This window comes from Hesperophylax consimilis, chromosome 23, assembly GCF_061612785.1.
Source record: "Hesperophylax consimilis isolate HC1 chromosome 23, BYU_Hcon_1.0, whole genome shotgun sequence".
In the NCBI taxonomy this organism is placed as follows: domain Eukaryota; kingdom Metazoa; phylum Arthropoda; class Insecta; order Trichoptera; family Limnephilidae; genus Hesperophylax; species Hesperophylax consimilis.
The window spans coordinates 30,489,762-30,502,226 of record NC_142858.1 but is presented as its reverse complement, the minus strand read 5'-3'; the positions used below and the strand labels follow the sequence as shown (position 1 = coordinate 30,502,226).

At 37.4% G+C, this 12,465-nt stretch overlaps 1 protein-coding gene and 1 long non-coding RNA gene across 3 annotated transcripts in view; both read left to right on the top strand.

The window, feature by feature from the left end:
• Window positions 1-1,628: 1,628 nt before the first annotated feature.
• Window positions 1,629-2,661, top strand: LOC149412565 (uncharacterized). Its single transcript, XR_016304585.1, has 3 exons — window positions 1,629-2,034; window positions 2,230-2,300; window positions 2,385-2,661. It is a non-coding gene; the product is annotated as an uncharacterized LOC149412565 (long non-coding RNA).
• A 767-nt stretch (window positions 2,662-3,428) lies between these two features.
• Window positions 3,429-12,465, top strand: part of Unr (cold shock domain-containing Unr) — a 36,875-nt gene continuing 27,838 nt past the window's right edge. Inside the window, exons 1-10 of one of the 2 annotated variants that reach the window (XM_089646123.1) lie at window positions 3,429-3,477; window positions 4,192-4,740; window positions 4,830-5,041; window positions 5,151-5,330; window positions 5,416-5,820; window positions 5,898-6,083; window positions 6,158-6,226; window positions 6,338-6,553; window positions 11,227-11,406; window positions 11,687-11,812. In XM_089646123.1, coding sequence (XP_089502249.1) covers window positions 4,629-4,740; window positions 4,830-5,041; window positions 5,151-5,330; window positions 5,416-5,820; window positions 5,898-6,083; window positions 6,158-6,226; window positions 6,338-6,553; window positions 11,227-11,406; window positions 11,687-11,812 — 1,686 coding nt within the window. In that variant the 5' untranslated portion in view covers window positions 3,429-3,477; window positions 4,192-4,628. Of the gene's footprint in view, window positions 3,478-4,191; window positions 4,741-4,829; window positions 5,072-5,150; window positions 5,331-5,415; window positions 5,821-5,897; window positions 6,084-6,157; window positions 6,227-6,337; window positions 6,554-11,226; window positions 11,407-11,686; window positions 11,813-12,465 lie in introns of both variants that reach the window. The other variant, XM_089646122.1, reaches the window with a different exon arrangement.

Here is a 12,465-nt window from a genome sequence, read left to right as displayed (position 1 = left end):
GCCTACACTACGTAAGTGGGGTAAGTGGGTACACTTTTACCTGCAACTGCCGTTTTTAACTCATTTTTAAAAATAATCATTTGATTCAACTTAATGACAACAATATGCGATAATTTGCATTTGCGGTAGGTAGGTACGTTTGTATTTATATCATACGGTTCTTTTATTTACATAATTTGAGAGTTATTCTGATTAGAGGGTTTTATTTACTATTTTTACAATCCATTTTCGTACCTAATTTTGAACTAGGGGGATCCGACGTTTATGGCCCATGGTTAAGTCATTTTTAGATTGACAGTACCTACCCATCGAACCTCACAGCTTCCACAATGTTTTGTCGAATATAAGGTTTTTTGCGTAGATTAATATTTAAAATAATAATATTCAATAGCAATATTTTCCACAATCGTTAATTTAAAAAATCGTTTATTATTGTCATTAATTTAATCATTTTTTTAATAAGTATTTAAAACGGTAGTTGTGGGTAAAAGTTTACCAAAACATCAATTTGCGAAAAGAATTATGCCATCATCAAATTATCGGACTGTCCTTACAGAAAACCATTGTCTATCATAATGGTAGCTATTTACATATATGTTTTATAAAAACAATTCAGTTTAGAATACGCAACTAAACGTTTATAGCAACAAAAACACGTAGAAGCAACTGACGCGAAATTGTGACGTCAAAATCTCGCCAGCCAATCGTGTCTCGTTTATTGGTATTTGAATTTTCATACAACCTTAAAAGTAAATAAATAAGGGGTTTCAAGTACGATATTTGCGTTTAGTTAAATTCTTTACACATATTAAATGCATTGAAAACACTGTGATACATACACTGCATGTACCCTGTTTTGACAGTTTTCTGAATTATTCACAATCTATGGATAAATCATAGAACGTGAGTGATGCATACGCAAGGTTCGTAGAAAATATTATAATATACTCCATAAGGTTTTCTCAGGTTTTCTCATCGATAGGTAGAGCCAGGTAGAGCGGTGATTGGTTAGAAAGTCGTGATGTAGCTTGAAGTTCATTTTCCACCGGCAGATTTGAATTCACTGCAATACAAGTGAGGTCAAGCGACTCTGAATGCATTTGAAAATGATTCTTGTATAATACAATGGTAATATTTTACTAATTATTATTTTAAAGAGATTCGTAAAGGGCCGTAGATAATCACAGTATCGCCTTAGTGAAAGTCGTGAAGACCACCATGTGGAATCAAAACGTTGGTTGAAATAGCTTTAGCCGTATTTGGTGTCCGTATGTGAATAGCCACATTCCTATCTTCCATTTCTTTCCCCTCCCAATATTTATAGATTCTTGAACACGGGTCTCTTCACATATTCATAAGCTCGTTGCTCAGGGTTGTAAAAGGTTTGGAGTAAAGTACCTAAAAACTATCACATTACATGAAAAAAAACTACATTATATTAACTCCTGGATATTTCCTCATGTTTGCATTATATTAAATCTGTACTATTGTCTATCGCTTTTGAATAGTTTGAAATCGCGAATATTTTTTCTATACAATACTCTATGATTTAACCAGGGGGGTATAACTCCGACACTTTTTTGGTTTTTTGATGACGTCAGTTCCAGACTATCCAATGAAAAGCCGTCCTGGTTTGATCTCTCACTCTCTCCCGTGTAACAGAGAGAGAGAGGCTACGCTCCATTTCCCCCGGAAACAATGTGACCAATGTGACGCCATTATTGCGTCATGGTTGCGTCCTTCTGACAGATCGTGACAGATTCAGATTGTTTGCGTGAGTGGTTTATTTATGTTGTTTGCTTTCGTGAATTCATGAGTTGTTGTTGTGTGAAAATGTCTAAAATTATGAAGCTGTGTTGTGTGTACAGACAGACAGACCACTCGTCATAAATACCCAAAATACGGAAGTTACAAAAGAAACAAAAATGCCAAATGGATCCCTTCGAAGATGCGCACTGCTGACTTTAAATCTACCCAGCATTGGTAGTTATGCAGATTTAAGACAGTATCGAACCCGTTATGACGAAAATACAGGTGTGAATATCCCTTTGTTTGTCTTCAGTGTTCCATGTAATGTGTAACTTAATTTCACCTAAGAATTGAATTTACTTTTAGACCCCGTCCGCGTTCCACCAGGACGGTGTGATGTCATAAAAGACCATAATTACTTGCAATATGATATGTTTAGTTCAGGAACTTTGGTTAACCCGATAAATATGTTTATTTCAGAGCTTGATAACATCTTACCGGGTACCAGCGGTGTGTTCCTTCTGCCAAAAAGATCATGGAATATTACAAAGGTAAATCTGTTCTATGTTACTTGTTATCCAATATGCAGATCTTTTCTTCCTTTCCTCTTACCACTAAGATCATTTTGTTTTCAGAAATCAGTGTTCCTGTTCCTGTGGGACCCAGCGGCAGTAATTCAGCCGTTACACGGAAACAATGCTCCTCTGCGTAAGAATATTTATAGTTTTTTGTACACATTTAAGATGTGTTTTGTGCTCATGAATTCTGTAAGCATATTATTTTTTGAATAACTTCATGACTAAATCCTCAAATTGAAATATTTAATAATTTAAAACAATATTAGCGACTCGAATGAATATTTAAATCAGAAAAAGATTTAGTCGCAGACTTGGTACAAATTTAAGATGTGTTTTGTGCTCATGTTTTCTGTATTCATATTATTTTTTGAATAACTTCATGACTAAATCCTCAAATTGAAATATTTAATAATTTAAAACAATATTAGCGACTCGAATGAATATTTAAATCAGAAAAAGATTTAGTCGCAGACTTGGTACAAATTTAAGATATGTTTTGTGCTCATGTTTTCTGTATTCATATTATTTTTTGAATAACTTCATGACTAAATCCTCAAATTGAAATATTTAATAATTTAAAACAATATTAGCGACTCAAATGAATATTTAAACCAGAAAAAGCTTCAGTCGCAGACTTCGTAATCATTTAAAATGTGTTTTGTGCTTATAAATTTATTTGTTTCTTTCTGTTATCTTACTGAAATAAAATAAAAAATACTTTACAACATGTAACAAAGTTTTTCATTTTTCTTACAAAGCGCCGTCCTGAGAAAATGTGCCGTAAGGAAAGATACCTTATAGCTCATTTTCGCAGGACCGCACTTTGTGAGTTAGAGCCTTGTCGTCCTGAGAGAATCTGTTAACATTTCTAAAATTTATTTTTAAAATAATATTTTAGGCTGATGAATAGCACAATATTGTCTTCCCTGGGTGCCTACCTAGGTAAGATCATATTGTCTATGGCCGCGCTTTTTTTTTTTGTTTCCTCTACTTTGCTGAGTGGTTTGTTTATGCCTCAATTCTGGATGTGACGTCATCGTGGACAAAATTTCTCCCCACTAAAGGCCGAAGTTATCAATCTAGTGATTGGTTTATTTATGGATTTAACATTCAACATGGCGGCATGTCTTGAGTGCTGTGCTGTGTCGAGGTGAGCGATTGTAGCTAATTTTGAGTTTATTTGTCGCCGAAAACATTGAGAAATGTATTAAAAACGCCACTGTTGGTATTTACTACTCATTTTATATCTTTTTTATCCATCCAAAACACTAATATTCATTTTTTTACGACGCTGATTCGCTTCCATTGCTGCCGCTGAGGTAGCGGCGGCTAGCTTGTTCTAAGTGTTTGACACATCTTTATTTGGTCGTAATTTCTTTTCTCGTGTGTTTGGTAAATCAATTCATTTTCATATAATCTTTAAAAAATTCTCTTCTACGAATCGTTGGATTTTAAGCCACGCTTTCCAATAATTCATGATTTACGTCTTCGTAGAGCCATCTTTCTCTGTCTGACCAAAAACATTGTTTGTGCTTTTTTTGTACGCGATGTTTACGATTTGTAATTACTTTTTCGGTGGATATTTTCGTGACGTTTTGAATGAATTGAAACAGTGTCGTTCGTGTTTATATCGTTATGTTGTGAGCTTTCTGCCACAGACGGAATAATGTACTTAGCAGTCCAAGTACGTACATCATTGATAGCAGTGATTTAGTCAGATCCTAGCCATTATATTATCTGCTTTTGAAAGATCGTCACGAACTTTTGCAGTAATCTAGGAGAGCCGAGTTTCGTCTCATCAATTCAAGTGTGTTCTAGAGTTGTAGTAATTGCAATAATAGTGAGTGTTTGTTGTTTGTTCCAGCTTGTGTAATGACTGTCCGCGGTAGAATAGACAAGGCAACATAATACTCCACACAATCTGCACCCAGCAAGCATTGAAGACATCTGAGGACCTCATTCGGAACCAATACTCTCCGTATTTTAATCCATTACTAAATATAATACAATGTACTTTGTGACGATTTCGACGCTCCTGTCAATGCCTTTTCTCTAAATGCTTTTTCCCAGGATGTAACTTTATTTTGTAAAAATATTTATTGTGTCAAAGTTTAGTTGAATTACCTATGAACATTTGTATAGCTGCTTCAGTGATAAATGTTGAATTTTACGTGAGTGACCAAATAATTGAATGTATGTGTATATATAACCGTTCTGTGATATATGCTACTTGCACTTACGACTTTTGATAAGATTTTAAAAATATACATACAATAATTTCTGTTAATAAATAAATTAACGATGTCAAGCAATCCTCAGTGGAAAATGGATTTCCAGCCGCCTCCCTCAGCCAACATGCAAGACATCATAGACATGCAACAGTCCTCTAACCAGGGCAAATCATACAGGAACGGTAAACATAACACAGTATTAATATATGTATATATACATCCGAGAGAGATTAATCCACCACTGACTTACTGACTCGGCAACTGCTTTCAGGGAGTTACAGCAGCGAGTTTCCCAGCTCGCCTCGCGATTCCTTCGCCAACCAAGGGGCCACGGGTAACTCTAACCGTTACAGTATGGGAGCGTACGGCTCAGACAGCAACAACTCTCACAATGAACACTACAACAGTTCATCCAACACCTCGCAGCACTATGACCCGCCCAATCACCCAAACAGGGAGACTGGCATAATCGAGAAACTGCTGGTGAGTCCTAGTGCTCCGAGATCTAATCGTGTAAGCAGCTTTTCATAGTGTTTATATTAACACACGCTAAACACCCACTAACATCTTATTGTCTTCTCTTTTTCCACAGCACTCGTACGGGTTCATTCAGTGCTGCGAACGACAGGCACGTCTGTTCTTTCACTTCTCCCAATTCAGTGGCAACATTGAACATCTCAAAATCGGAGATCCCGTTGAATTTGAAATGACATATGATAGGAGAACGGGAAAACCTATTGCATCTACAGTGGTGAAGATTGCCCCAGAAGTCGTGAGTTGGATTGATGCAATGATTACATTTCCAAACCTAACATAATAATGCACGACTGATGGTTTTGTGTTTGTTTGTTCTGCAGGTCCTCAGCGAAGCTCGCGTAACGGGAACGGTAACCACCGAGCTCCGGGGGGAGGGGGTGGGAGACTCCACTGGTAGAATTTCGTATGAGAACCGCGGCGAATGCTTCTTCTTGCCTTACACCAAGGACGACGTGGAGGGCAATGTCACTCTTCACTCCGGTGACGCCGTCAGCTTCCAGATTGCCACCAATCAGCGGGGCAACCTGGGGGCTTGCCACGTCCGCCTGGAGAACCCGGCTCACCCAGTCAAATACCACGGCGTGGTCTGTTCCATGAAAGAGTCTTTTGGCTTCATCGAAAGGGCCGACGTGGTCAAGGAAATATTCTTTCATTTCTCTGAAGCTAAAGTGAAGGATGATATAAATCTGGGCGACGATGTGGAGTTTATTATTCAAACTCGTAATGTAAGCAACGCTATAATTACTTTAATTCATATGTATTCGCTTAGTATGATGTTGCTTATATCTGTATGTTATTTCAGGGGAAGGAGGTGGCTTGTTTTATAACCCGCCTACCGAGTGGATCTGTGATCTTCGAAGATGTGGCTCCGGATATAACTAAAGGACAAGTCCTCAAGCCCCTGGAGAGAGGCTCCGCTCCTCGCCATGCCAACGACCCCCTGCCTGGACGCATTCGCTTCAGAGCTCCAGATCATTCTGAAACCGATGTTCGTCTGATTTTTGAACTCTTGTTGAATTATTTAAAAAAATGGTAATAAATTAAAACCTTAAATTATTGCAGGTGCAATTTGGAGACAAGGATCAATTGGGAGAGTTCACTTTACGACACGGGGACTGGGTTCAGTTTCAGGTATTTAGAAGACATTGGCTGTACTGAACAATTACTATTCCGCTAATACTTATGAATAAATAACACTTGACAATAATTAGCGAGCGTGATGACTTTCATGTATTTACAAAGGTTGCGACGGATCGCCGTGACCAGCTGAAGCGCGCCACCTACATCTCCCTTCTGGACGAGTCCTTCAACATGTCGGGTGAGAGGCGAGAGAAGGGAGTGGTGTCTTCGCTGAAGGATGGGTTTGGATTCATTCGATGTGTGGAACGGGAGCCACATCTGTTTTTCCACTTCTCAGAAGTGTTGCTGCCTCAACAGCCCTTGAACATCGGGGACGAGGTGAACATTTTAAATTATGTACTTTCATACTGATAGTTTGTTTTAGACTTCAAAGCTAAAACGTGTTGGAAGTCGGTTGTGTACAAAATTATTTAGCATTCCATTTGTTTTACTTCATTGTTATTGAAATACTGAAGGTTCTTAAAATACAGTTTATTATTAACAATAATAATATTTGTATAGTGCCGTTTTTGTGCAAAATCACCTCAAGGGCCCTGTACAAATTTATAATACATTTCTACAATGATATACGTTATTACTAACTATAGACTAGTCGAACTATTATCAATTTATGTGTAACAGATTGCATCCACCGGTTCGTCGATTACTAATACAAAGCTATATGTACAATGCGTATATAGCATGTGATGCTGGAATGTACAAATGTTATTATTCTTATTTATTTATATTTTGTACAGGCATGTATGATTCATGTATGATTACTGCATGATTAGTAGGACGTTCTTGACTCGATTCCTGTTTTCTTCTAATTTAGTTAACACTATGGGATTCCATGACAATGTGTGCAACAAATTTAAAGCATTTAAATCTCTTACATAGTTTTATTTGTTTCGAAGTATAAATAATTATACACGGTGTCCGGGGACTTGTAGTACAAGCTGGATACTGGTCAGACTACATACATCATATAGAGAATTAATTATACACGGTGTCCGAGGACTTGTAGTACAAGCTGGATACTGGTCAGACTACATACATCATATAGAGAATTAATTATACACGGTGTCCGGGGACTTGTAGTACAAGCTGGATACTGGTCAGACTACATACATCATATAGAGAATTAATTATACACGGTGTCTGGGGACTTGTAGTACAAGCTGGATACTGGTCAGACTACATACATCATATAGAGAATTAATTATACACGGTGTCCGAGGACTTGTAGTACAAGCTGGATACTGGTCAGACTACATACATCATATAGATAATTAATTATACACGGTGTCCGGGGACTTGTAGTACAAGCTGGATACTGGTCAGACTACATACATCATATAGAGAATTAATTATACACGGTGTCCGAGGACTTGTAGTACAAGCTGGATACTGGTCAGACTACATACATCATATAGAGAATTAATTATACACGGTGTCCGGGGACTTGTAGTACAAGCTGGATACTGGTCAGACTACATCATCATATAGAGAATTAATTATACACGGTGTCCGAGGACTTGTAGTACAAGCTGGATACTGGTCAGACTACATACATCATATAGAGAATTAATTATACACGGTGTCCGGGGACTTGTAGTACAAGCTGGATACTGGTCAGACTACATACATCATATAGAGAATTAATTATACACGGTGTCTGGGGACTTGTAGTACAAGCTGGATACTGGTCAGACTACATACATCATATAGAGAATTAATTATACACGGTGTCCGAGGACTTGTAGTACAAGCTGGATACTGGTCAGACTACATACATCATATAGATAATTAATTATACACGGTGTCCGAGGACTTGTAGTACAAGCTGGATACTGGTCAGACTACATACATCATATAGATAATTAATTATACACGGTGTCCGGGGACTTGTAGTACAAGCTGGATACTGGTCAGACTACATACATCATATAGAGAATTAATTATACACGGTGTCCGAGGACTTGTAGTACAAGCTGGATACTGGTCAGACTACATACATCATATAGAGAATTAATTATACACGGTGTCCGGGGACTTGTAGTACAAGCTGGATACTGGTCAGACTACATACATCATATAGAGAATTAATTATACACGGTGTCCGGGGACTTGTAGTACAAGCTGGATACTGGTCAGACTACATACATCATATAGAGAATTAATTATACACGGTGTCCGGGGACTTGTAGTACAAGCTGGATACTGGTCAGACTACATACATCATATAGAGAATTAATTATACACGGTGTCCGGGGACTTGTAGTACAAGCTGGATACTGGTCAGACTACATACATCATATAGAGAATTAATTATACACGGTGTCCGAGGACTTGTAGTACAAGCTGGATACTGGTCAGACTACATACATCATATAGAGAATTAATTATACACGGTGTCCGGGGACTTGTAGTACAAGCTGGATACTGGTCAGACTACATACATCATATTGAGAATTAATTATACACGGTGTCCGGGGACTTGTAGTACAAGCTGGATACTGGTCAGACTACATACATCATATAGAGAATTAATTATACACGGTGTCCGAGGACTTGTAGTACAAGCTGGATACTGGTCAGACTACATACATCATATAGAGAATTAATTATACACGGTGTCCGGGGACTTGTAGTACAAGCTGGATACTGGTCAGACTACATACATCATATAGAGAATTAATTATACACGGTGTCCGGGGACTTGTAGTACAAGCTGGATACTGGTCAGACTACATACATCATATAGAGAATTAATTATACACGGTGTCCGTGGACTTGTAGTACAAGCTGGATACTGGTCAGACTACATACATCATATAGAGAATTAATTATACACGGTGTCCGTGGACTTGTAGTACAAGCTGGATACTGGTCAGACTACATACATCATATAGAGAATTAATTATACACGGTGTCCGGGGACTTGTAGTACAAGCTGGATACTGGTCAGACTACATACATCATATAGAGAATTAATTATACACGGTGTCCGGGGACTTGTAGTACAAGCTGGATACTGGTCAGACTACATACATCATATAGAGAATTAATTATACACGGTGTCCGTGGACTTGTAGTACAAGCTGGATACTGGTCAGACTACATACATCATATAGAGAATTAATTATACACGGTGTCCGTGGACTTGTAGTACAAGCTGGATACTGGTCAGACTACATACATCATATAGAGAATTAATTATACACGGTGTCCGGGGACTTGTAGTACAAGCTGGATACTGGTCAGACTACATACATCATATAGAGAATTAATTATACACGGTGTCCGGGGACCTTTAGTACAAGCTGGATACTGGTCAGACTACATACATCATATAGAGAATTAATTATACACGGTGTCCGGGGACTTGTAGTACAAGCTGGATACTGGTCAGACTACATACATCATATAGAGAATTAATTATACACGGTGTCCGGGGACTTGTAGTACAAGCTGGATACTGGTCAGACTACATACATCATATAGAGAATTAATTATACACGGTGTCCGGGGACTTGTAGTACAAGCTGGATACTGGTCAGACTACATACATCATATAGAGAATTAATTATACACGGTGTCCGTGGACTTGTAGTACAAGCTGGATACTGGTCAGACTACATACATCATATAGAGAATTAATTATACACGGTGTCCGGGGACTTGTAGTACAAGCTGGATACTGGTCAGACTACATACATCATATAGAGAATTAATTATACACGGTGTCCGGGGACTTGTAGTACAAGCTGGATACTGGTCAGACTACATACATCATATAGAGAATTAATTATACACGGTGTCCGTGGACTTGTAGTACAAGCTGGATACTGGTCAGACTACATACATCATATAGAGAATTAATTATACACGGTGTCCGTGGACTTGTAGTACAAGCTGGATACTGGTCAGACTACATACATCATATAGAGAATTAATTATACACGGTGTCCGGGGACTTGTAGTACAAGCTGGATACTGGTCAGACTACATACATCATATAGAGAATTAATTATACACGGTGTCCGGGGACCTTTAGTACAAGCTGGATACTGGTCAGACTACATACATCATATAGAGAATTAATTATACACGGTGTCCGGGGACTTGTAGTACAAGCTGGATACTGGTCAGACTACATACATCATATAGAGAATTAATTATACACGGTGTCCGGGGACTTGTAGTACAAGCTGGATACTGGTCAGACTACATACATCATATAGAGAATTAATTATACACGGTGTCCGGGGACTTGTAGTACAAGCTGGATACTGGTCAGACTACATACATCATATAGAGAATTAATTATACACGGTGTCCGGGGACCTTTAGTACAAGCTGGATACTGGTCAGACTACATACATCATATTGAAAATTAATTGTTTTTTTTTCTAACTGAGTTTTTCGATTTTGTTTTACGGACTGTTAAAAAAAACTTTGGGAGTCAGATCTATACTTAGACGCATTATTAAAGATATTAACCCTAATTTATTTGCATTTTGGAACGGATGATATGGTCTCCCTTACTGTCATGGTGAGGAATACAATCCTAAACAGTGTTAGAAAGAGAAAAGAATAAGAAAAAGAAAACAGAAGAATTAAAATGTTCACCTCTTTTTCGACTGTAATTTCAAAAAAATGAGACTGAATTTTTTTTTATATGAAACAACAATAAAAAGTTAGGTGACTAATGCTTATAATACATTTTTGTATTAAAATTTGAGTGTGTTTTTCACTATCACTAATTTTGGTTCAGTATTTAGATGAAAAAACGTATGGTGAGCCATTTTTAAAACTTTTTATGTTTGCATAAAAAATTTTATTATTACAAAAATTATATTTTTATTTCTAATAATAAAATTTGTATGCGTATTTTATCATCTTTCAACAACAGTTTTTGGATACATTATATTAAACAGCTGATATTAACCCCCTGGCGACGGATTGTGATTTACCAGTTGTATACGTAATAAGATTAACCATTTCAGGTTGAATTCACTCTGGACCCGGTGACAAGTTTCTCTACTTGCCAACAGCCATCTGCCAAGCGCATCAAGCACCTGACTGCGGGCACGGTGCAGTTTGAGAACCTCGTTGAGAAGGGCGTGCACGGAGTGGTTTCCAAAGAGGCCGTGCCCCGTATATCTAGTCCTTCAAAGTCGTCGCAGGTACCTTATTCTTATTCTTGTACACGATGCTTGGCTTGAACATTTACAGTTGTTGATGTTCTTTCGCTCTTTGTTACTAAATAAAACCTTTCTTGGAGAGAGCTCGGAAAGTCACTCAAGAGCTAAACCGATACAAGTCGATGTGCGATATTCCCGAAGCAACTAAACTTAAATAATATGAAGTAACTATACATTGGTTATACTTGTATCGGGTTATCTCTTCAGCGGTGGATTGATTAACCATACTGTGTACTTACTAACTTGGCTCCTCTTCTGACAGGACGCATGCGGCCTGATTAATTACCTTGTAAGCGGTGCCAAGAAATCCTTGTCATTTTTTGCCAAAGATGTCGATGGAAAAGTACAACCTCGACAAGGAGAGAAAGTTATTTTTGATATTTTCCAGGTATATCTTTATTATATATTATTACTCTACCTGTACTGTTGCATTTTGAGCTAATATATCTATTGAGCCGGGTATCTTTGTTTATTTTAAAATATATATTATATAGAGCAACGATATCTTGTCTCAACGTATTAATGTGGGTTAAAAAAGTGGCTTGTTTGTGTTTTTGGAAAATGCTTTTCTCGAGCTGAGATAAATCCACTTTTAGAGTATCCTGTATACTTAACAATTTGACCTGCTTACTGTACTTCTCCCTGGCTTTCCTTAGTTAGGTTTGTTAAATATAATAATCAAAACCTTCCCCATCCAGAATGTGGTGTCTTTTTCTCCAATATTTGGATTAATTTCTACCTCATATCAAACAAAATGCTTATCGTTGACAATGCTATTGAAGACGGGTAAGGTCATCAAGGTGGCAGATGGTTAAATGTAAACAATAACAATGATTCCCATTATATCAAGGTTTAGGTAAACATTTGCATGTGTACAATGTGTGGCTAGGTCCGGTAAAACCAATTTACGTTATTCGAAGTACCTACTAAATTTCCGGTCAAAGATTACATTAATTTTTAATATTATACTTTAAAACTGCATTAATTTGAAAAATCTGAAAAATCCCTTTCTTCTCCATAATATATTCCATTTATAACATT